Source organism: Agelaius phoeniceus, chromosome 3, assembly GCF_051311805.1.
Source record: "Agelaius phoeniceus isolate bAgePho1 chromosome 3, bAgePho1.hap1, whole genome shotgun sequence".
Lineage (NCBI taxonomy): Eukaryota > Metazoa > Chordata > Aves > Passeriformes > Icteridae > Agelaius > Agelaius phoeniceus.
Window position 1 is genome coordinate 88072599 of NC_135267.1, and position 21294 is coordinate 88093892.

Consider the following 21294-nt stretch of genomic DNA (forward strand, 5'->3'; position numbering starts at 1 on the left):
TATATACTTACACTTTATCAGCACATACCCCATTCAATCCTAACTTACTACACACCCTTGAATGCATTCTTTCACCCCACACCTTGCCTCAACATGCTACGTAGCTTCAGGAAGAGCAAGGAAAGCCCAAAGTTGTTTGAATGAAATGGTCTGTCCCTCTGGAAATTCTGCTTCTCAGTTTTTCCTGTGCCAAGCCATGTTTCAGTGGCCTCCATCGAGCCTGGGGTGAGAACCCTGGCCCTAGCAGCACTGCCAGTTTTGCCCATTTTCCTAGTCAATCCCATAGGTAGGCAGATGGGTCAACACTCAGCATGCAGCTGGAAACAGGGTGGGTTTTCCAAGCAACACTGCACTTTGCTGCACAGAGGGGTGAGTGTGCCACAGATGTGCTTCACATGGAGCCCTGCCACAGACTGAGCCAGGCAGGTGAGCACAGGGCACCCTGCTCATGGGGGACTGTCAGAGGACAGAGATTTCTGCACAAATGAAACACAGTGAGATATATATATATATATATATATCTCACATGTGTGCATGCATGTACATACACGTATGTCAGAAAATGTTTGGACAACACCAAGAAGAGACAATCCTGTGTGCTGGCTGCAAAGGGACTCACTGAGGCTCAGGGCATACATGGAACAATCCATTTTTCTGCTGCTGTGATCTTCGTTCTTCTCTGCTATTTTCAAAAGGCCATATCATTAACCTAATTAATTTACTTTAATTGGAGAACAGTATTAGCTTAAAGGGTCCTGCTTAAATCGTAGAGAAGCTGTAGCCAAGCTCTTCAAACAGCCTTGTCCCCATTCACCCTCCTGCAGATGGTTAACACAGCTGAGCTGCACTTTGGCACAACAGCCCTGCTCTGAAGGGAAACACCTGCACGTCTCCAAGCAAGATGGCTCAGAGCAGAGAAAGGACTCAGAAGTTACAGGCTGCCCTGCTGAGCCAGGACCCAAACCTGGTGGGAAGTCAGGAGCTCCAGCAAAGCAGAGGTCCTGAGGGACCCACACCAACCTGACCACGCTCACAGTGCTCAGGCCTCAGCTGGCATCCCTGCCCGCTCTGGCAGAGGAGGAAGTGTTTGCACAAGCTCATTTGGAACCCAAAGAGGTGATCAGCCCTGCAGGATGGATGCCAGAGGCAGCAACAGGGGACAGTGGCTACAGCAAGGACAGTGGTTCAAAGACCACAGCTCAGCTCTCATTTCCCTGGTTTCTGCTAATACCTTCTGCAGTGGGCTTTGGGAAAGTGTTCCCACTTGCCAGGGCCTGGCATCCAAAGGAGGCCAACATCCCCACTCTCCTTTGTCAGTAACAGTGGTAGCTAGAGCTGAGAAGTACCCTGTAAGATCTTCATGAATACCCCTAACCTGCCTTCCTTCAGCTTCAGAGTTGTTGCCATATCACAGTTTACCACTATGTTTCACCACAAAAGCTGCCCTGTTGTTAACCCAGAGTCCCAGCCTGCAGGGAGAGATGATGGGTGGGCACAATTGAACTAAATCCAAACAGATGCTGGGGGCCCAGACAAGAGCCCTGGGGCAGCAGCAGCTCTACCCCCATCTCACCCTGGCCACTGGGCTGGCTGTGCAATGCCAAGCTGTATGCCAGCTTGCTGCCCTTCACCGGCTGTACCCTGGCTTTGGAGCACTGGGTGTCCATACTCCAGCCCAGGGGATACCAGGGCAATGCATCCCTCTCTCTGCATACACACAACAGACTTACAGCAAGCTTGACCTGGCAGAGGCCTGCAGGTGAGCAGGGTTTGTGGAGTCACAGCCACCACCACGGTTTTGAACGGCATCTGGGGCTCCAAGGGTGGCTGTGCTGAGGGATCAGGCTGTGCTGGAAGAAACATCCCAGAGGAAAGTATTCTGTAAGGGAGGTACAAGAGCAAGGGCTCGGGGGAGCCAGCAAGGCACCATACAACCCTTGCAAAATTGGCCAAGGCCAATTAACAAGCTGCAGCTGACAGAGAGGGGAGGATTTCAAGATAAGAGAGATGGCAAGAAGCCTAGAGGAGATCAGAGCTTGGAGGGAAGAATGGAAAAGGCCTCCTGGTAATGAATCTAAGTAGGACTGCTAAGGGAATTTATGCTAATATCTCTCAGGAGGCCTTGGAAAAGGGGACATAGGTAATAGTCTTGTGAGATGCTGGTGAAGATACAGAGTCAGGAGTGGGGGAGAGACAGGAATTAGCTCAAGTAAATAACAAGGGGTGGGGAATGAACATTACAAGTACCCGAGATGGAGGATTTAGACCAAAATTCAGAGGAAGGGATGAACTACAGCTAAATTATAGAGAAGGAAAAGTACTCTGGCTGTAAACAAAATGGCTGCAGAGGACAGATATGCAAGACCTCCTGAAGTTAAAATTACAAGCCAAAGACCATTTGGGTAGTTCCTCAAAAGCCAAAGTACCGTGTTGGTGAGGAAAGCACCAGTGAGGGACAATACACCATACCTCAAATGGAGCAGGTACACATACAAAGAGCCTAGCATTCATTTTGGACAAGCTCTTCATTTCCAAAGCCATTCACTTGCAGATGTGGCCTCCTTGCATTGTCAAGTGCTTGGGACTGGCTGCACTGTGTCACAGCTCACTCTACTCCACCCCCTCCATACCCCTACCCACAAACACACAGAATATAGCAGCTGTTACACTTTATTTCACTGTAGGGTTTTAAATTTTTTTTATTATTATTATTTTTTCTTCTGATTGAAAAAGAAAAGACAGAAAAGTTACAAAAGTAGTAAAAGGCAACAATATCCGCAGGACATCCCTGTTCCCTGCTCCCACCTGCTGGCTGGCAGAACACACCTCTGGGCCCCAGCACCTTGGCAGCTCTTGCTGAGCAAAGCCTGAGGCTGCAGGCCATGCAGGAGGCTGCCACCCCAGCCATTTGCACAAGGAACGTGCCTCTTAGATGGGTACCAGGCTATGGCTGTCCCATCCCCTGAGCACAGGGATTTGGTCCAAAGGAGCAATCCTTCCTGTCCTGCACTCGGCAGCCTGATCTGGCAGCAGTTAAAAAGCTGAGGTGTGCCATCAAAAGAAGAAAAGCAGAATTTCTACAGGGGCAGGAGGAATCGGCAGAGGAACTGCACTCTCTTGGAAATAGGGACTTGCAGGGAACCACGATGGTCTGCCAGAGGTCACTCACCAGTAAACCCAAGTGACCTCTTGGAGGTGGTGCTTGTGCAGGGGGTGGCCCAGCTGTCACAGTCTGGAGCCAAACAGCAGGCAGAGCTGGGACAGCATCAGGACAGACATCCCCTCACCACCTTGCCCAGCTGCTCTGCCTGCCTGAATGACAGCAGTTAGGGAGAAGAGGGGGGGTGGGGGATTCAGGTCCCCCACCTGAATCCCAAAGCCTACAGCCCTTGGACTTTCCCCAGGGGTCTCACTGAAGGGCCCAGACCAGCTCACTGGGTAGCCTCCTACTGGCAGCTGGACTGAGCATAGGTCTCAACCAGAGAGCAGCATCAAAGACTCTACACTGAGGCAGATTTAAAAAAACAAAAATTATTTTGTATTACTCACAGTTGCTCCTCCTGATCTGGACAAACCACTTGCTTCCCCTTGCACTCAGGTACAGGCTCATGGCGGGCAGTGCCTACACCAAGAGGTTACTCTCTCCACCTACTCTCTAGGTGCAGCAAGAGGAAAGGCCTTGTTCCTCTACCTCAACAGGAGAGGCAAGAGCTTGTCCTGTTAACTCCTGCCTTTAGCACAAAACACACACAGGCCCTGAGGACAGATCCCAGCAAAACACCAGTGGCAGCAAGGCCTAGCATGGTCCCAACAGCCCCAGAACTGTCTGTGGAGAAATGTCCCCCACCTTCACTCAAACTCCCCTCCTACTTCTTCCATCAACAGCCACAAAATCAACTTTTTCCCACTCCTTGCTTCATCTGGGAATATCGTCCCACTGATACCAGAGGAGTGTACCTGAATTTAACAAGGGGAGTGGAAAGCTTGCTGGAGACATTAAATTGGTTTGAGTTTGGTGGTACCAGTTACCTCCACCATCATGTTAGTGGGACAATGGTATGGAGAAGTGTGACATACCCCAGAACACACACTGCCTCAGCAGAGAGGAGATCCATGAGCACACAGTCACCCCCAAGTTCTTCTCTTTGGTGATGCTGAGAGGACTGAAGGTGGCTGCTGCATTTTCCTGGGTGGCTCAACACAGACCTTCCAATTCTAAAATTTTATTCTAACCCCAGATCTACATATGGATGTCTCACTCTCCCATTTCAATCTCTTTTTGGGCAGTATCACTGAACTGCCAGCAGATCATCTGGAATGCACAGCTAAATGTGCCAGTTACTCCTCCACACACCTCCCTGTCCCCAGGTTTTCCACTTGAGAGAGCTTGATGTGAATGCAATGATAACAATCTCAGAGAGGGATCTTCTTGTTTTGCAAGCAGCTCTGTATAGCCTCTTTCTCCAATCCTGAGCTCATTTCTGAGTGGGAGAAGTGTCAGGTCTATAGCAAAGCACTGTAGACCCAGGTATCCTTGGGAAACTGACTGGATTTGGTTTCACAGCTTGATCACTCAACCCTGCTGCCATGCAGGTCACACCAACCCCTGAACACCTCCTGGATATCTTCAGTCGCCACCATCCTCACGTTTGACACTGCCTTGGTGGCAGTTCTTGCAGTTTGTGCACCTGACTGGTTTGCTTTGCCCTGAGAGACAAAACTCACTCCCTGTGCCACTGCTCAGCTCCACCAGTGGTATGCAAACAGGCACTGCTGCCAAGCCATTCGCTTCCTCCTGCCGGAGCAGCTGCATTGCAAAGACGTCTCATTGCCCCTTCTTCTCCCACCCCTCCCCTTGGGTATCACCACCTCCCCTTCTCCCTGCCAGGCAGGACACTGGGTGATAGTTCCTGAGGTTTTTTGGAGAAACTCCTTCAGTAGGCACATGACGGTTCTTCCACTGGAGCTATGGGGCTCAGCGGCTTCAAGGTGCTGAGGGAACGGAAGGCAAAAGTGGAGGGATCGTACAGAAAGTGGGGCGGCGGGCGGCCTCCGTTGGTGCTCTGCAGAGGAATAAAAACAGGCATGAAGTCAGTGCTCATGTCAGCTGCAAAGAGTGAAATTCCTGCCTTGAGTGCTCTGTCGTCCCCCTCTCTGATACAATTACACCTCCTGTATGGTGATGCTTGCACTAGCAGCCAATGGCACTAACATAAGCAGTGGGAGCACTTTGCTCCCATCCCTGTTCTTACCCTTCAAGATAAAAAGCAGGCACACCTCCCTTCCTCCAGGACTGAGGTCCCTAGGATCCACCTGACTAGGGCCCATGGCACCTGTAGCCACTAAGTGAAACAGGATAATCCATGATGCGTTTAGAGTACCAGAGTCAGAAAAGCATCACTACCAAAAGGTATCACATCGAAAAGCTAAATTCACTTGGCCTTGAAGTAAGATCTGGTACACTTTTAGAGCATGGAGACAAACCAAGTTATCTCTGGAAACACATTCTTCAGCCCCATTTTTCAACAGCTCTCCAATAAGGATTTACAAACCACTCTTTCTTAAAGTCCCAGGCATGCTAAAACTCTCCAGGGTTTTGGTTCCAGACTCCACAATTTGATGAGGAATGGCTGAGAATTGCTTGGAAGAAAAGATCCAACTCCCAAGGCCTTACAGACTTGTTTTACCATGGCCACTAAAGACCATTCTCTCCCCTTTTGCTCCCAGTGTTCAGGGCAGGTCCAGAGTAAGGAGGCCAGAAATAGTCATGTATGTCCTGCATGTGTGACAGGACAGAAATGCTGTTCTCCACCAGGCTGTGCTAGAATATGTAGATCCCAGAGGAATGATGGTGCCAAAGAAGTAATTCCACTCTGTTAGATGTGAAGAGCTTTCCTTTAACTTTTCAGGAACTTTGGTTTGTTTCTTTCCTTATGCAAGCAGAAGCACTAGTGGGACAGCTATTTCACTGATACTTTCTGGCTGGGAGAGGAGGTCTCACTTCTCCAGGGTCCAGGAGAGTGTTTAATCATGATTCTGTAGAATTCATTCCCAAGGAATATGTGGAAAGTTCAGTAGCTCAGAAACTCATGCAAACGTCCCCTACTCTCATTGCACTTCCATCACTCTTGGGAAGGGCTTTACCACTATTTTCACAGAGGTCAGGAAAAAACCCAATGACAAACACGTTAGGAAAAAACCCAAAAACCTACAGGTTGGGCAGAGAAGTGATTGAGAGCAGCCCTGCAGGAAAAGACTTGGGGGTGGTGGTTGACGAAAAACTCAAGGTGAGCCAGCACTGTGCACTCAGCTCAGAAAGCCAGTGGAATCCTGGGCTGCATCAAAAGCAGAACGGCCAGCAGGTCAAAGGAAGGGATTCTCCCCCTTTATCCTGCTGGTGGTGAGACCCCACCTGGAATACTGTATCCAGCTGTGGAGTCCCCAAAAGAAGAAGGAAATGAAATTGTTGGAGCAAGTCCAGAGGAAGACATGAAGTTGTTAAGAAGACTGGAGCACCTCCCCAGTGAAGACAGGCTGAGTCCATTGGAGCTGTTCAGCCTAGAGGAAAAAAGGTAGCATGGAGACCTCACAGGAACCTTCCAGTGTCTGGAAAGGGGCTCCACAGAAGCCAGAGAAAGACTCTTCCTCAAGAACTGTAGTGACAGGATAAGGAGTAATGGGTACAAATTGGAAGAGGTGAAATTTAGTCTAGACATTAGGAAGAAATTCTTTCCTGTAAGGGTGATGAGACACTGGAACAGGTTGCCCAGAGAGGTTGTGAATACCCCAATCCTGGCAGTGTTCAAGGTGAGGGTGGATAAGGCCTTGAGCAGCCTGGTCTGATGGGAGGTGTCCCTTCCCATGGCAGGTGGGATTAGAACAGGATTATTTTTAGGGTCACTTCCAACTCTTAACATTCTATGTGATTCAGACTGGGCTCTGGTGTTATGTGACTCCCTGTTCCTTTTCTAGGCCTTTCCTAACTAGAACTATGGTCTCCTTTGCTTAGCCTGCACTGTGGGACTGTTCCTCAAAGAATAGGCTTTTTAGGAACATTTACCAATTCTGTCTAACAGAAGAGAGAGGTTGATTTTAGCATTTCAGATTCAGCTCTATCACACACCTAACAGCATGGCAAGGTGACGTTTTGATGCTTCCACCTCTCCTCTGCCTTTAACTTGTCATGACAAGGCAGCAACACACAAATACCCCCAAAAATCTGCTCAGATGGTTTGTCCCACCCAAACACACAGAAAATCAGAGTGAGCTTAGGAAGTGTCCAAGCCAGGCCCTGAGAGCTGCAATAACTGCAGCAGGATCTGGAAGCCTCTTGTCTCCAAGGCTCTTGGTCACAGCTCAGCCCCACTGGGCAGCAGCCTTTATGTCAGGAAAGGCCTCTAAAAGCCAGTGTGGGCAGCATGTTCCTGCCTAGCTGGTATCTCTTCTGCAATTAAGATGGGCATTCGAGAATGGAAAATGCCAACATGGTGCTTGGCATCAGCTGTGCCTAGAGTTTCAGCCAGCAAATCATGCCCTGCTACATCTCCCTGACACCTTGGCCAGCAGCATAAGAAACAAGAGAGGCAGATTTAAGGGCCTTTACTCAATAGCCACCTGCTGTGGGGTTATATATGGTGTGTGCTCTGGCAGGCCTCAGAGCTGGAAGGTAACATAGCAACCCCTATTCAAAGCCAAGGGGCAGAATAAATCAGCACATTTGTCCTTCTCCAGAGCAGAGAAGGTCCCCTGCCAGTGCCAAGAGGGAATAGGAACAAAGAACCTGGCAGTCCCCTCCATTTTGAAATGCCAGACAGGATTAGGGAAGGCAGCTGAATCCGTTCATTTTTGGCAGACAGCAGATGAAGAGGCCGGGGAAAGATGGCTCCAAAGGACAGACAAAAGTAATCTACAAAACCCACCAGGCTTTGGGTGGAAAGCTGTGCTGTGGTTTCTTTCTGGGTCTTCTTCTGGGGCCAATGTGTGGGGCAGAGAGCCTTCCCAGAGCACTGCCAGGACAATGGGCACAGAACAGGTGAGGCTGAAGGTCAGGGATGTAGGAAGATGCAGGAGGATGCTGAGATTGATGGGCAATCATGCAGCTGCAAGTGAGACTCAAAATGCACCCAATCCTGCCTCTTCATCCTGGCACCTCTCAAGCAGCCACAAGATGACCACTGGCTTTCAACAACTGCAGACGAGGGCTAAGTGAGAACAGGCTGTGCCCAGCTGCAGGCAGTAACAGGAGAGGCAGTAACCTGACTCCCTCATCCATAGAAACATCCTGATCAATCTGAACTCCTTTATAACCCTGAGCCACACAGGATCCTCGTGCACCTGCTCCCTGACTGACAGGGCAGCACCTCTGGTACTGACCTTGCTGGAGGTAAGAAACCTCCAAATCCCTCAACTCTCTTCTTGCAGACGAGCATTTTTAGATTGGAGTTCATATCCAGCTCTAGGGATGACCAGGCCTGATCTGGCTTAGTTCAAGACACCATTTGGGATCACAGCATGTGGTGGTCTGGTCCTGATGAGTAGCACAAGGCAAAGCTCTGTAGATGTATTTTCAGAACAAAAACAGATAGAGCCAGCTGCCAGAGAGGGGAACATGTTCCTGCCACCCTGTGGCTTGGGCCAGCTGCCTCCCTGTAGTCTGGGCAAGCGTCCTAGCCAGCCTGCCCTTCTCCTTGGGAACACCATGCCTGGGGCTTAGCTTTGACTAGGGAAGGGTGACCAGAGTTGTTGCCGCTGCAGCAGGTCCCCAGGGAGCTTGCCATAAACCTGCCTGACAGCCCCTGGTGAGCAACCCCAGGCCAGCTCCTGCAGAGGCTCCTCAGAGCACAAACAATACGCACTTGACATTAAAGGATCATGTGTTCACTCTAATGGCATTCGGACAGCTGGGTACCGCTCACAGAACGGAGCCTAATATGGGCCCTGTGCTCATGGAAATCATTAACCAGAGCCCTCAATTTGCTAAGCAATCTATTTACACAGCTGGAGAATGGCCCGAGTCAGACTCACACGGCTGCCACAGGAGAGCACACAGGCTCACACATATACTCTGTCAAACACACGTGCTCACTCGCACATACTCACCTGCCTCAGGTTCTCCCCAGTACACAGGCACTTCCCTGGTCACTTGTGCACATCCCTCTGGGCACACACAGACTCCTGACTCAGAAATCACAAGGAGGACTGTTCTACTCATACAAACCTTGCCTGTTTGTAAAGTAATTCAAGCCATGCAGAGCCAGAACTTCACAGCATCCGGGGGATGGTCTAAGGCACCACAGCTCATCACTGGCTCATCAGCTGCTCAGAACACAAGGTAGTTCCAGCACCTGGACATACCCACACTGCCCCACTGCATACCTGATTCGGGTTAGATGAGCTATTAAGGGAAGTAAACTCATCTTAGACATGTTTCAAGCGACTATGCACAAACCACCTTGGTCAAGGATGCCTCTTCACCCATGTACGTGAGCCTACACGTACAGTCCTGCCAACATGTACTGTTCTCACCAACACATTATCACCTTTAAATACAGGGGGGCAAATAAACAACCAGGTTTGAAACATATCTGAAGTGTATTAACAAAGAAGTACACCTAAATATAGTGAGTGGAGGGAGGTGCCTCAAAGAAGGCCAGTAAGATTAAACATCACAGAAGAAATGCTGATTTCAATCATATTAGCAGCTCTCAGAAAACAGACAAATGCACAAATGTTCCATAAACCCACCTGTAACATAACTGTACACTTCGGCAAGGAAAGAGTATAGAGGAAGAAGACAAACATGCAAAGCTAAATTTATTAATATGAAGCCACATTCCTCCTAGAAACAGGTCACTTACTTTTATGAAGTGTGGGAAAATATCTCAAATGCAGACAGTAATATGATTTTGGCCTCATGATTCTATGGAATCATGGTTCTCTCCTCTCTGGACAAAGCCAAAGTGAGAACAGGTCCAAGTAAGCTTTCAGCTGTGGAAATAGAACCCTCACAGGAGCAGGGAAATGCTCAACACAACAATGTCTTTGAAGAGAGTGGCATGCTAGGGAAGATGGAACATTAAAAGGACTCTTTGGTCCTCTTTCATAAGAGCCCCAGTATCCAGGTGGGATTCAACCCAGATCAGCTTGTGCACTCTGCCAACCTGTCCCTACTCAAGGCCAATCCAGCATTGGAGTTCCTTCTTTCCTACTCTTGGGCCCCAGTGGCTGGGAAGTGCTGCTGAGCTCCATTTAAAGGATGCTGCCTTCCAGTGGTGGGTGAATGATCCCTTTGCAATCTGCAGACTCACTTGTTCAAAGTCCTTTGGGATGAAAAGCACCATGTAATTGCAAGCTGTAAAGGCACATCCGATTTCCACCACCACCCTGTGTGGAAAGGAATAAATCCCCACAACAGCTTTGGCAAGGCCAGATGCCTGCCTGGGATGCTGCCTGTCTGTGAGACAGCTGCCTTGCCCAGGAATGGGCAGAGCCAGAGGTAGCACCAATATTCAGGCAGGGCACAGAAAGAGTAAAGGCTGTCAGACTTCACAGAGGAATATTTACAGGTACACTGATTTAACTCCACTTTGTGCTTCTTCCTCTCACCCCTGCTAAGTGTTAGAAAATAAACTTCTTCACTCTTCAACTTTGATGTATGAAGCCATCCGCTGTGAGCAAGGGAAGGTGACACACATGCCTGCTTCTAGTTACATCTGTAATTCCAAACACTGTTCTGCCCAGGCTACTTCCCAACATCTCTGCCTCAGTTTCTTCAATGCATAATACATGTCCTGGTTTCTGCTGGGATAAAATTAATTTTCTGCCTAGTAGCTGGTGTATCCTGTGACTTAGATTTAGGATGAGAATAATGGTGACAGCAATAACTAAAAATATCAGTCTGTCAAGCAGTGTTTATACTAAGTTAAGGACTTCTCAGCTTCTTGTGCCCTGACAGCAAGAAGGTTTGGAAGGGCATGAGAAGCTGGGAAGGAAACAGCCAGGACATCTGACTCAAACTGGACAAAGGATTTTTCCATACCATATGATGGCATTAAGCTGGTGTTTTGGCTTCCCAAGTAGCCATGATGCAGTCCTGCTTTCCTGGATATGGCTGAACACCTGCCTGCCCATGGGAAGCATTGAATGAATTCCTTGTTTTGCTTTGCTCGCTTGCAGTTTTTGTTTTCTCTATTAAATCATCTTTATCTCACCCCACAAGCCATCTCACATTTACCCTACCAATTCTCTCCCCCAACCCACGGGGGTAGCAAGTTAGCAACTTCCTCATGGGGTTAAGCCACAACAGTACACTACAGCCAGGATGAATTAATTAACTTTTAGGTGTTTCAACCTTCTGATGAGAGGCGATTTCTTTTCAATTACAGTCTTGCTTCAGGCAGTTTTCAAGAAATAGTCGCTGGCAAGCAGGACCAGCTCCTCCAGTGGAGCAACAATTCACATTTAACTGCTTATTCATTAACTCCGATAGGGCCTCTAACAATTTATTCCAGTCACAGACACGGAGCAGCTCAAGGAGGAAATTTTCACAGGCAAACTCCTTTCCTCCTGAAAGTCTGTCCTACACTCCCAGGTTCATAGAGAATTTTATTTCAAGGAATAGTAAAAAAATAGACCATGCCAGAACTTCACTTTATGACTACCCTTTTCTTTTCTCTTCCAAGAAAAAAAAAATATCATCTCCAAATGTTGTTCTGACAAGGAACTCAAAACTTTGCAGTGGGCACTGTTTTCTTATGATTTTCATTGCCCCCCCCCCCAAAAGACTGAAAGACCTGTCTGCCATCACCAACATAAGGCTGCCTAACACCTTTTTCTTTCCATACCACCACATTGCAAAGAGCAGTTCAATGGTTTACAAACACATCACTGTTCCTCTTAGAAAGGTTTAAAAAAAAAATTAAAAAAAAAATCAAACATTTGCAAATGTGTGTGCAGAGTTGTGAGGTGGCAACTACCAGACTTACAGAGGTGCCACCAGACAGCCAGCACTGAACCTTTTTGGAAGGTACTTCAAAGGGCCTAGCAGATGCTTGTTGGTCACTTGCCCAAAAGCAGAAATAGCCAGTTTCAGCTCTGGGTCCTTGCTGGCACAAGCATGATAAGCCTTTCTTCTCCTCTCTCACACATCTTTAGATAGGTCTTTGACAAAGCTGACTACAAGCTTTGATTTTGCCTGCCTGACAACCTGAAGGAAAGAGGCTGCACAAAGAAAAGGGACAGATGGGTCATTCAGAGGGGCAGTCTGTCGGTGCTCCCTCGCCAAGCTGGGGAACTCACCACACCAGGGTCCCAGTAAAGATCATGCTCTGAAGACAAATCTCTTAGGACCAAGTGAATGAACCCATATTTCCCTACTAGTGAGCCATATCTTGCACCCACTTTTTTTCCTTCTGATAAGAAGTCGCCTGTGCTTCCTGCATACCTGCAGCAGGTCCTGCAAGTACTACAGGGTCTGCATGTGCCTGAGCAGAAGAGACAAGCACAAGAGTAGCTCCAAACAAACACAGACATGGCACAATCTGGCCCTAAATCTCCAAATGCATCTGAGTAGAGTCCTTAGTCTGGGTCTATACACAAGTGACACTACCTCACCCTCTCCTTCCTCTCCACCCTCCCCGTTCCAGCCCTTGCTGTGCAGCAGGAACACCCTGGTCTCAGAGGGATCACAGCAGCTGCCTCAGAGTCCTCCTCCCTCGGGGCCAGGAAGCCCAGGTACCGTGCTTCCCACAGAGCCGGCACGTGGTGCGCGCCTGGGCGTGTGCAGCTTCCAGTTTGCATGAGGCCAGGGCAAGCAGATTCCCTCTGGCCAGGAAGGCTGGCACAGAGCTGCTCTTAACTTGAAGGGTACCCAAATTAAACCTGCAAAGTGAGGATTAATTAGCCTGGCATGAGCAGGCTGCGAACACATGCTGACATGGTGCGCTTGCCTCTGGACAAACCACCCCAGCTGTGGAAGCCAAGCACAGGAAAGTGGGAGTATTCTGGGAGAGGTGTGTGGGAAAAGAGGACTCCAGGGACTGGGAGAGGCAATGGGTACCAGGTTCCCACAGCCACACGAACAAAAAGGTAGCAGAACTGCAGTGGGCCTGGACACAGTGAGCAGACGTGCCTAATCAGCCATCTTGGACTTGAAGCTCTGACAGAGAACAGTGGCTCTCTGTGACCCTGTGCCAACCCCTACATCTCTCTCTGCTCCATCACCCAGATATGACCTAGAAGTCATTAAATCTGACCCCCTTTCTCTGTGAAACACACCTTGCCACTTTCCACTCCCTTGAACCACAGTGCCACTAGCCATAGCCAGCATTGACACACAAGGCTATCCCAGAAGCAATTGGGCTGCACCTTGTTTCTACCACTCCTCACCTCCCCGTATCCTTAAACCAGACCTACAACCCACATCAGACCACAAAGCAGGAACAGTGCTGAAAATAGGAAGTCAGCCTCCTCACTCACCTTCCACTTGCTCTTTCATGGTGCTGTGTGGATTAGAGTATTGGTTATTCCACAAAGTCTGTTCTGTGGGCACTTACATAATTCAACAGGTGTGAGGACATACATGGCAGGAATTTATGAAAAGCAGGAAGCAATAAAAGTTCTTATCCTTACAGAAACAGAAGAGAGACATGACAGTCCCACTTCTACCTGCTGTGGGCAGGCTAAAGGCTGGTTAGCCTTTGCCATGAAATCCAGTAAAAATCAGATATTTGGAGTTTTTAACAGACAGAGGCATTCCCCCCCTGGCTACACAGAACCCTTCCCCAAACTGAGGAAACGCTGGACAAAGTCTTTTGTCAGGAATTATCCAGAACAAGGGCTGGTGTTCTCCAGGACCAACTATCATTTCCAGCAGGCAGTTCAGTGGTTGGGTTGGGAGGAGTGTAGGATACCCAAAGGGATATTCATGCTCCCACTTAGCAGAGGGCCTTCTACATCCTGCTCAGCTGAGGCATGCCCATCAACTGGAGCCAAGACACCACAGGGGAAACTGGAACATCAAAATCTCCATGAGGGGTTTCTGACCATAAAGTAATGCAAGGCTGTGACTGGCCAGGGAGGCAAGTCTCTCTTGCTCATTCTAAGAACAGGGTCAGGTTTAGACACTCAGTCACATACTAGAATCAACCAGGAAGGTTTGAGAAACTGTTTGTAAGCTGCAGTTTAGGATTTCTGCTGCCTGAGATGCCCTAGGTATTTATACTCATGATATGGTATGAATAAGGACACAGCTCTAGGAACATGGCCTAAAGTTCTCATCACCCTATCTCTCTTCAGGTGAGTTACACTTTCTGCTGGTTTCTCAGTGTAACTCTCTCTGAAATTGCAATTGTGGTATTTATCTGCATATTTATACGCATCCAATGCTAAATGTTGCACAGCTCCTTGGGAGCCTGTGATGGAAGGAGCAACATCTGTGGGGTTTATATATATACACACACACATATATAGATACATATATACATATATATATATGTACATATATGTATGTATACACACACTGAACCTTCTAATTTTTTAGAAATCTTTACTTAGGGCTGCACAGCCAGAACCAGAGGTTCTGGTTGCACCAATACTGCTCTGTCACCTGGTATGCCTTGTACATGTGAATAGCTCAGGCACCTGCCCAAAAGGCTCTGGCCAGCATATCTCCTGTTCAGTTCCAAGCTGAAAAGGTCCCTTGTTTTAGAAGAAGAAAAGCCAGCATGTTTCTGCAGTGGCCTTTCAGGATGCAGAGTAAGAGATAAGAGACAGGGAAGTCATTCCAGGGATCTGGCCCCTGTCCAAGCAGAGGGTGTTCTCAACGTTGATAAGATCAAGGCAAGAGCACAAGAGGTTTATGTTCAATTTAAAATTCTTATTTTTACATAGCAGAAAACATCTTTCTGATCAGCCAGGTTATCAGATTGGCCTTGAAATCCTTCCTTCCTTTCTGCCAGCCCCAACAAGATCCTTGAGACACAACTGGTAAGCCCCTGGGTGTCTTCTACCCACCTACTGCTGTAAAGACTAGCTCAGCTCTACTAATCCCATTCAGAGACTGCATGTAGAAGTTTGTCAAGGAAGAACAAAAACAGGAATAAATGACAGACTTTCAACCCTCATCCCAAGATAGCCTGGAGAATTGAAGACTGGTGATATTATAGATACACTAGAAGACAGGTCTCTGCATTCAGAGCTGGCCAAGCCTGGTCTAGGGCAGAGTTGCACCCCATGAGCACAGGGCCACCCAGTCATCCTCCTTCCAGCAATGAGGAATCGTCTCCATTGCAAAACAGCTCACCAGGCAAACACACTCTGGACACCAAAACAGCCACAACATGTGTGTGCCCCTCCCCACTTCCAGTGCCTTGCTTCCAGTGACAGACATGACACGGCTGACACTTTGGGGCACCAGGGACCAGGTCTGTACACTCACACTGCCCAGCTCATGTGCCACACACACACAGGCCAACACCTGCCCCTGGCCTTGCAGTGGCATGTGCTTTGTACAAATCCATAGTTCATGTATATGCTGTCACCTCTAATTTATCTCTGCTCACCTGCCCACAGGGGATGATTCTTCTGTTCCATTATCCTTTACTGGGTGGAAACAGAAGCAAGGTTTTTTCCCTTTTTAATGTTATTTGCTCTTCACTGTAGGCTGCCACCTCTCACAGCTGCTATTCCTGAAAACATTTCAAACTGAGCTGCTGCACACTAGAAAAGCTTACCAATCTCTCTTCCATAACTGTTAGGTTCTTAGAGTAGTCACATCCCACTTTCCCATTGTTCCACTTAAGTGAGGAGGAACCACTGAGTGAGTGGAAAGGCTGTAGCTGATCACCACCTGAGATGGCCCTTGGGAAACTTAAGCACAGGAAACAACAGCAAGGTGACACCCTAGTGTTAAAACAGCAGCAAAACCTACTTAGCAGCAGGTCACCTGCTTAAGAAAGACTACCAAGGACCACAAACATTTCCAAAGGCCGTAGCTGTGTTTCCATGCCAGAGAGCAGAGACACTGCCCTCCCATTTCACCTTCCCATGGGAGACTCTTCCAGCAGAAGACAGAGGAAGGAATAGCTGTAATGGTCCATGAAAAAACAACGCCTTGCACCCTGACACACCAGCAAAGCCCCAAGACATCAAGGCAACCAAAGTATTTTTTAAAAGCAGGCATCAGCTCACAACCACATGAGACACTGATCTCAGCGAGAACAGGATGAAAATGCTTCACTGCTGATGATATTAGAAGGTCACTGTCATTGTCCTCACACAAGATGGAATAAGCACGATCCTTTCTCCTACAAGTTATTCAGCAGCAGGAGACCTGAAGGGAGAAAGCAAGGATCCTTATTTCAAATCCCTGGCACAAGCCATTAGATATCCTGCCTGCTCCTCAGATCAGTCCAGACGCTGCCTGTTCATCCAGCTGTACGCTGTCTGGATATCTGTGACTATCTCAGTTCAGAAAGAGACTCTACCTGATCTGAAACAGGAACTGTGCATCAGTGCTGCAGTGACACAAGCAAAGTGGTTCACACGGTGATGTTTCCTGTTCAGACACACAGACAGACAGCTGCCTGGTTCCTCTTGTAACTGCTCATCAACCCATCACTGTGAGATCTGTCTTCATTTCTTCTACCCTCACCACAATGGACAGGTTCCAACGATGAACCTGTGCCACCAGACCCTCAGCAACTGAGAGCCAAGCCTCTCACCTTGCCTCCTGCTATCACTCTTGCCAAAATGCCACATTCAGTAGGGCCTTAGAATAGCCCTTCCAATAAAACTTCGGTCCCTAGTGTGCTCTGACTCCACTGCTGAATGCTGGACAAGACCCAGAAATTACAGAAAGGTCAAGGTTGTTCTAGAGATAGCTGAGTTCAAACCCCCTCCTCTGAGCAGGGTCAGCAGGAGCCTGTTGCCCAGGACTGCATCCTGGCACACCATGGCTCTTTCCATGGACAGAGATTCCACGATTTCCCTGGGCAACCTGAATATCCTACATTTCTACTTGTGCCCATTACCTCTTTTTCTGCTGCTGGGCAACACTGAGAAGGAATACCATGCCAAGCATGTCCTGCTGGCTGGATTGAGGTTTCCCTTTATATGATGAGAGCATGGCACTGTGTTTCAGAAGTATTGACCTCTCTCAGCTGTTTCCAGAGCTGAGGCACTTCAGCAAAGAGTTCTGCCAGGGACCTTCTGCTTCCTTCCTCAGCTGGGTACACAAAAGTGGGAATTCACAATCCCTTGAAAAATGGAGGCAAAAAATGCACCTTTACTTAACAGCTCTGCCATCACAACAGACCAGCAAGAGGCTGTGAAGCATCACATACTATTACCATGGAAGCCACAAGTGCCTCAGGTGGAGAGGCATTGCCCCAGCTTGGCAAGGCAGGCCAGAGAAGAGTGGATTTTGTGCCATCTGTCAGAAAAGTGTGCTCTCAGTTTCTGCTGTTTATTTTACTGCAAGCTGACGTGGGCTCAAGGAGCAAAGGGATAATTCTCCTTTCAGATTCTCCAGGGGCACAATAGTAAGCCACAATAATGAGCTTAAGGTGTCACGAAACCACCTCACCAAGGAATCACTGAAACCCAAGGGACTGGAGAACCATCACCAAGCACCACTGGAAATAGCTGGTGTCCAGGGACAGACACCCAGGAAAAACCCAGTGAAAGAGCACAGGGCAGGCATAAAGGAAGGTGATAAACAAGATGTGCTAAAACATTGCAGCAGGATTAGACAGCTGGTGGGTCTGAAGGACAGGCACAGCCTGGGGAGAGCTTGTGGGGCACAGAAGGACACAACTATATTGAAAACAATCCAGGCAGAAGCACATGAAAGCACATAAAAGATCAAGATTAATTGTGCAGTCAGAAGTACTGGGTCACTGTGGGGCTGCTGGAAGACAGGACTGAAGAGCCCTGACAGAAGGTGTTTGAGAAGTCAGAAAAATACCACCCCCAGCTGTGCACCAGGCTCCAGCCAGCTCTACCTGCTCCTCCTCCTCTCAGATACCAAATTCATTTCCAGAGCACTGATGGGCAAGGACATCCAACAGCATGCTGCTTATCAACTGCAGCACTTCTGGGTACACAAAGGCAGCGTTCCTACTGCCTGCTGGGCAAGGTAAAAACCTTGAAAGGATGCTGGTCTGTCATTCATCCCTCTTGCGAGGCTATAAGAAACACTGCAATGAAAACAGCAGCTCCATCATGAAGGATATTTGTTTTCTTCCCCTAATCTGTTTTTGCCTGTGTATCACAAACATGGAGAATCAGGTGGACTGAGGTACACTGCTTTGGTGACAACAAGCAAGGTCCCTAACAAACAGAATTTTAGAATGTTTTGGGTTGGAAGGGACCTTCAAGATCATCTAGTTCCAATACCCCTGCCATGACAAGGACACCTTCTACTAGACCAAATTGCTCAGAACCCCATTCAACCTGGCCACAATTCTTCCAGGGATGGGGCAACCACAACTTCTCTGTTCCAGTCACCCTCACTGTAAAGAATTTCTTCACAAAATCTTATCTAAATCTACTGTCCTTCAGCTTAAAGCCATTCCCCTTGTTCTATCACTACACATCCCTGTGAAAAGTTCCTCTCCAGCTCCCTTGTACCCTTCCAGTGTCCTTTAGGTACTGGAAGGTGGTACAAGCTCTCCTAGGAGTCTTATCTTCTCTAGGCAGAGCAGCCCCTGCTTTCTCTGCCTGTTGTTGTAGGGAAGGTGCTGCAGTCCTCTTAACAACTTCACAGCCCTCCTCTGGACTTGCTCCAACAGTCCCTTTGTTCAGGGACTCCAGAGCTGGATGCAGCATGCCAGGTAGGGTCTCACCAGAGCAGAGAAGAGGGGGAGAATCACCTCCCTCAACCTGCTTGTCACATTTCTCTTGGATTCAGCCCAGGATACATCTCCCACATGACCATACAGCACTGACCAAAAGAAATACAAGGTACCCACAAAGGAAGCAGGAGTTGGCTGATGAGTCCAGCAGTGTGCTGCTAAAGACAAAACTCTCAGAGGGGCAGGTAACAAAATCTACAAGGACAAGACTTGAGCATATCTGATAGGGCTGCAGGCTGTCAAGCATGGAGAGGCTCAGGACACTGCAGCTTCAGCCCAGCTACGAAGTCATCCAAGCAATGTAGCTCTTACCAGTCATCGCCCAGTCCCATATCCCACCTGGTTCTGCAAACATTAGTGCATCATGCAGGGACAATCCCTTTTCTCCTCTCACCCCTACCAAACACCACTTGGTCAAGAAGCATCCAGATGACACCCTACCAGACAGCTATGCTGTATGAACTCACAGCATGGGATGTAGACTTTGATACCAAGGAAGATTTGAAACCATGGTCTCCAAAATAGAAAAGACAATGTATTATTAGCCTTGTCAGCACCTAACCTAAATTGCAACTACATTCTATACTCCACACTAGCAACTTTTGTTATGCAGCTGATCAAGCCACAAGAAATCCCCAGAAATCATCTTCTGGACACAGATGTTCAGTGAGAACAACCACATTAGGTATATGTGGGAAGATGAAGGAACTGCGCTAGAAAAGGGCAACTTACACGAATTTTAATTACTCTAGTCTTCGCTCCACAATTCTTCTTGAGCAGCATCTTCTGAAAGAAAAGTAGAATCCAGGAATTAGTAGAAATAGCATGAATGAACAGAAAGAGGGATATTGTAAGGAGTCCCTTTCAATCAAAACTTCATTAAAACAAGATGGATGGATGATTAAGTTAGATATGAAAGATTAAGAATTACCAAAGGTGGCCAGCAAGTAAATCAACCTAATCTGAGACTGTCTCACACATCCTGCACAGAGTCCTCTGGCCTAGGTTTTGAAGGAACATACAAGAAATTTCACAAGGAAATAGCTAGAACAACTGCCTGAAAGGAAATTTCTTCTTAATTTCCATCAACTAGTGGTTAAACTTTGCCCTGAAGCAGGTGAATTTATCTTCCTTTACAAAGGAAAAAATGGTCTATTTCATGTAAATGTGGATGTTCCCATTATTAAACAGATATTTTCATTATGCTTATTTATTTAGAATGAAAAAAGAAAGGCAAAAAGCACCTGCCTGCAGTTCTAAATCTCTTTGCCATATACTGCAAGAGTCATTAAAGTTGTCATAACATGAACCACACAACTTAGCAAACAGGATATACTTGAACCAGCAATTATTCTGGGAAATTACAAAAATAAACAGGTGAGTTGAAGTTCTATCCCAGTTTGGAGGCAGTGGTTTGAAAGCTGGCAAGTGAATAAAATCATTCTTTCCCCTCAAAAATTGTCACGAAACAACTCCCAAGTGGAAAAACACAGCTTCAGGAGAACAGTCCTTTCATTAAAAAAATATTTTAACTGTATTTTTCATGCTGAAAAACCTGGTGAGGGAGACATGTCTGGAAGAATCTTCTCCATCAGCTTTTGAAAGAAATAAAAGATTTTCCTCGCTTCTGTTTTTAACACTTCTCCAGTTGGAAAGCCGAGTGAAGTATGGGAAAGCACTCCCCACAACCACATGCTTTTACAAAGCAACTGAAGTGTTTTTCAGATGAAGCTCTTAAAGGCTGTAGAAAGACATCCCACCATTTTACCAACATGAGTGGTAAATAGTGAGACCTTTCTATTTTCTCTCTTTTTGTCTGTTTTTTTATCATTCTGCTTTCTCCAGCACAAAGCAAGATAAAAAGCAACACAGTACAGGGAGGCTTGGAAACTCAAAAAGCTTAAAAAATCCAAAACATACAAACAACCTCCAAAAAATTCAGAAGAAAAAGCACCACCCCAAAACTGAAGTCAGTGCTTAGGTGAAAGTATTTATTATTTTTCCAGTAGAAAGTACTGCTGGGAGGTGGGAAGTATTTTCATTCCTCCACCACCCTCTGTCACTCTACATCCCATAAGCACGTCTTTGCAGTCCCAATCCACATTACTGCCCAGAACTTGGAGAGGGAGTTAGAGATCCACCCAGCATTTCTAAGCACATCAGACTCTTTGATCTAAAATCCAGAACTTGGCGCACACACACGCCCCACTTTGAAACTTTCACAAGAATAGTTTGGGGCTCAAGGACAGTGTATTTTACTATCCAAGCATGCATGGGGGAAGAAGGGAGGTGCTGCAAGGATTCTGAGCTTTTTCTGTTAATCCTTTAGCAGGTGAATCCTACTGCTGTGTCCATTATTCAAAGGGCTCAAGAGTAGCCATGCTTGACTGCTCTGGTCCAGGTCTGACCTGGCAGCACAGCTCCAAGGTTTCTAACCCAA

The 21294-nt window shown here is 47.6% G+C and overlaps 1 protein-coding gene across 2 annotated transcripts in view; it reads right to left on the bottom strand.

Annotated features, from left to right (window-relative positions):
• Positions 1 to 2654: 2654 nt before the first annotated feature.
• Positions 2655 to 21294, bottom strand: part of LOC129118038 (uncharacterized) — a 61141-nt gene continuing 42501 nt past the window's right edge. Inside the window, exons 4-5 of one of the 2 annotated variants that reach the window (XM_054629193.2) lie at positions 19587 to 19640; positions 2655 to 5063 (exon numbers count right to left, since the gene is read on the bottom strand). In XM_054629193.2, the coding sequence (XP_054485168.2) occupies positions 4935 to 5063; positions 19587 to 19640 (183 nt within the window). In that variant the 3' untranslated portion in view covers positions 2655 to 4934. The remainder of the gene's footprint in view (positions 5064 to 19586; positions 19641 to 21294) is intronic. The other variant, XM_054629194.2, reaches the window with a different exon arrangement.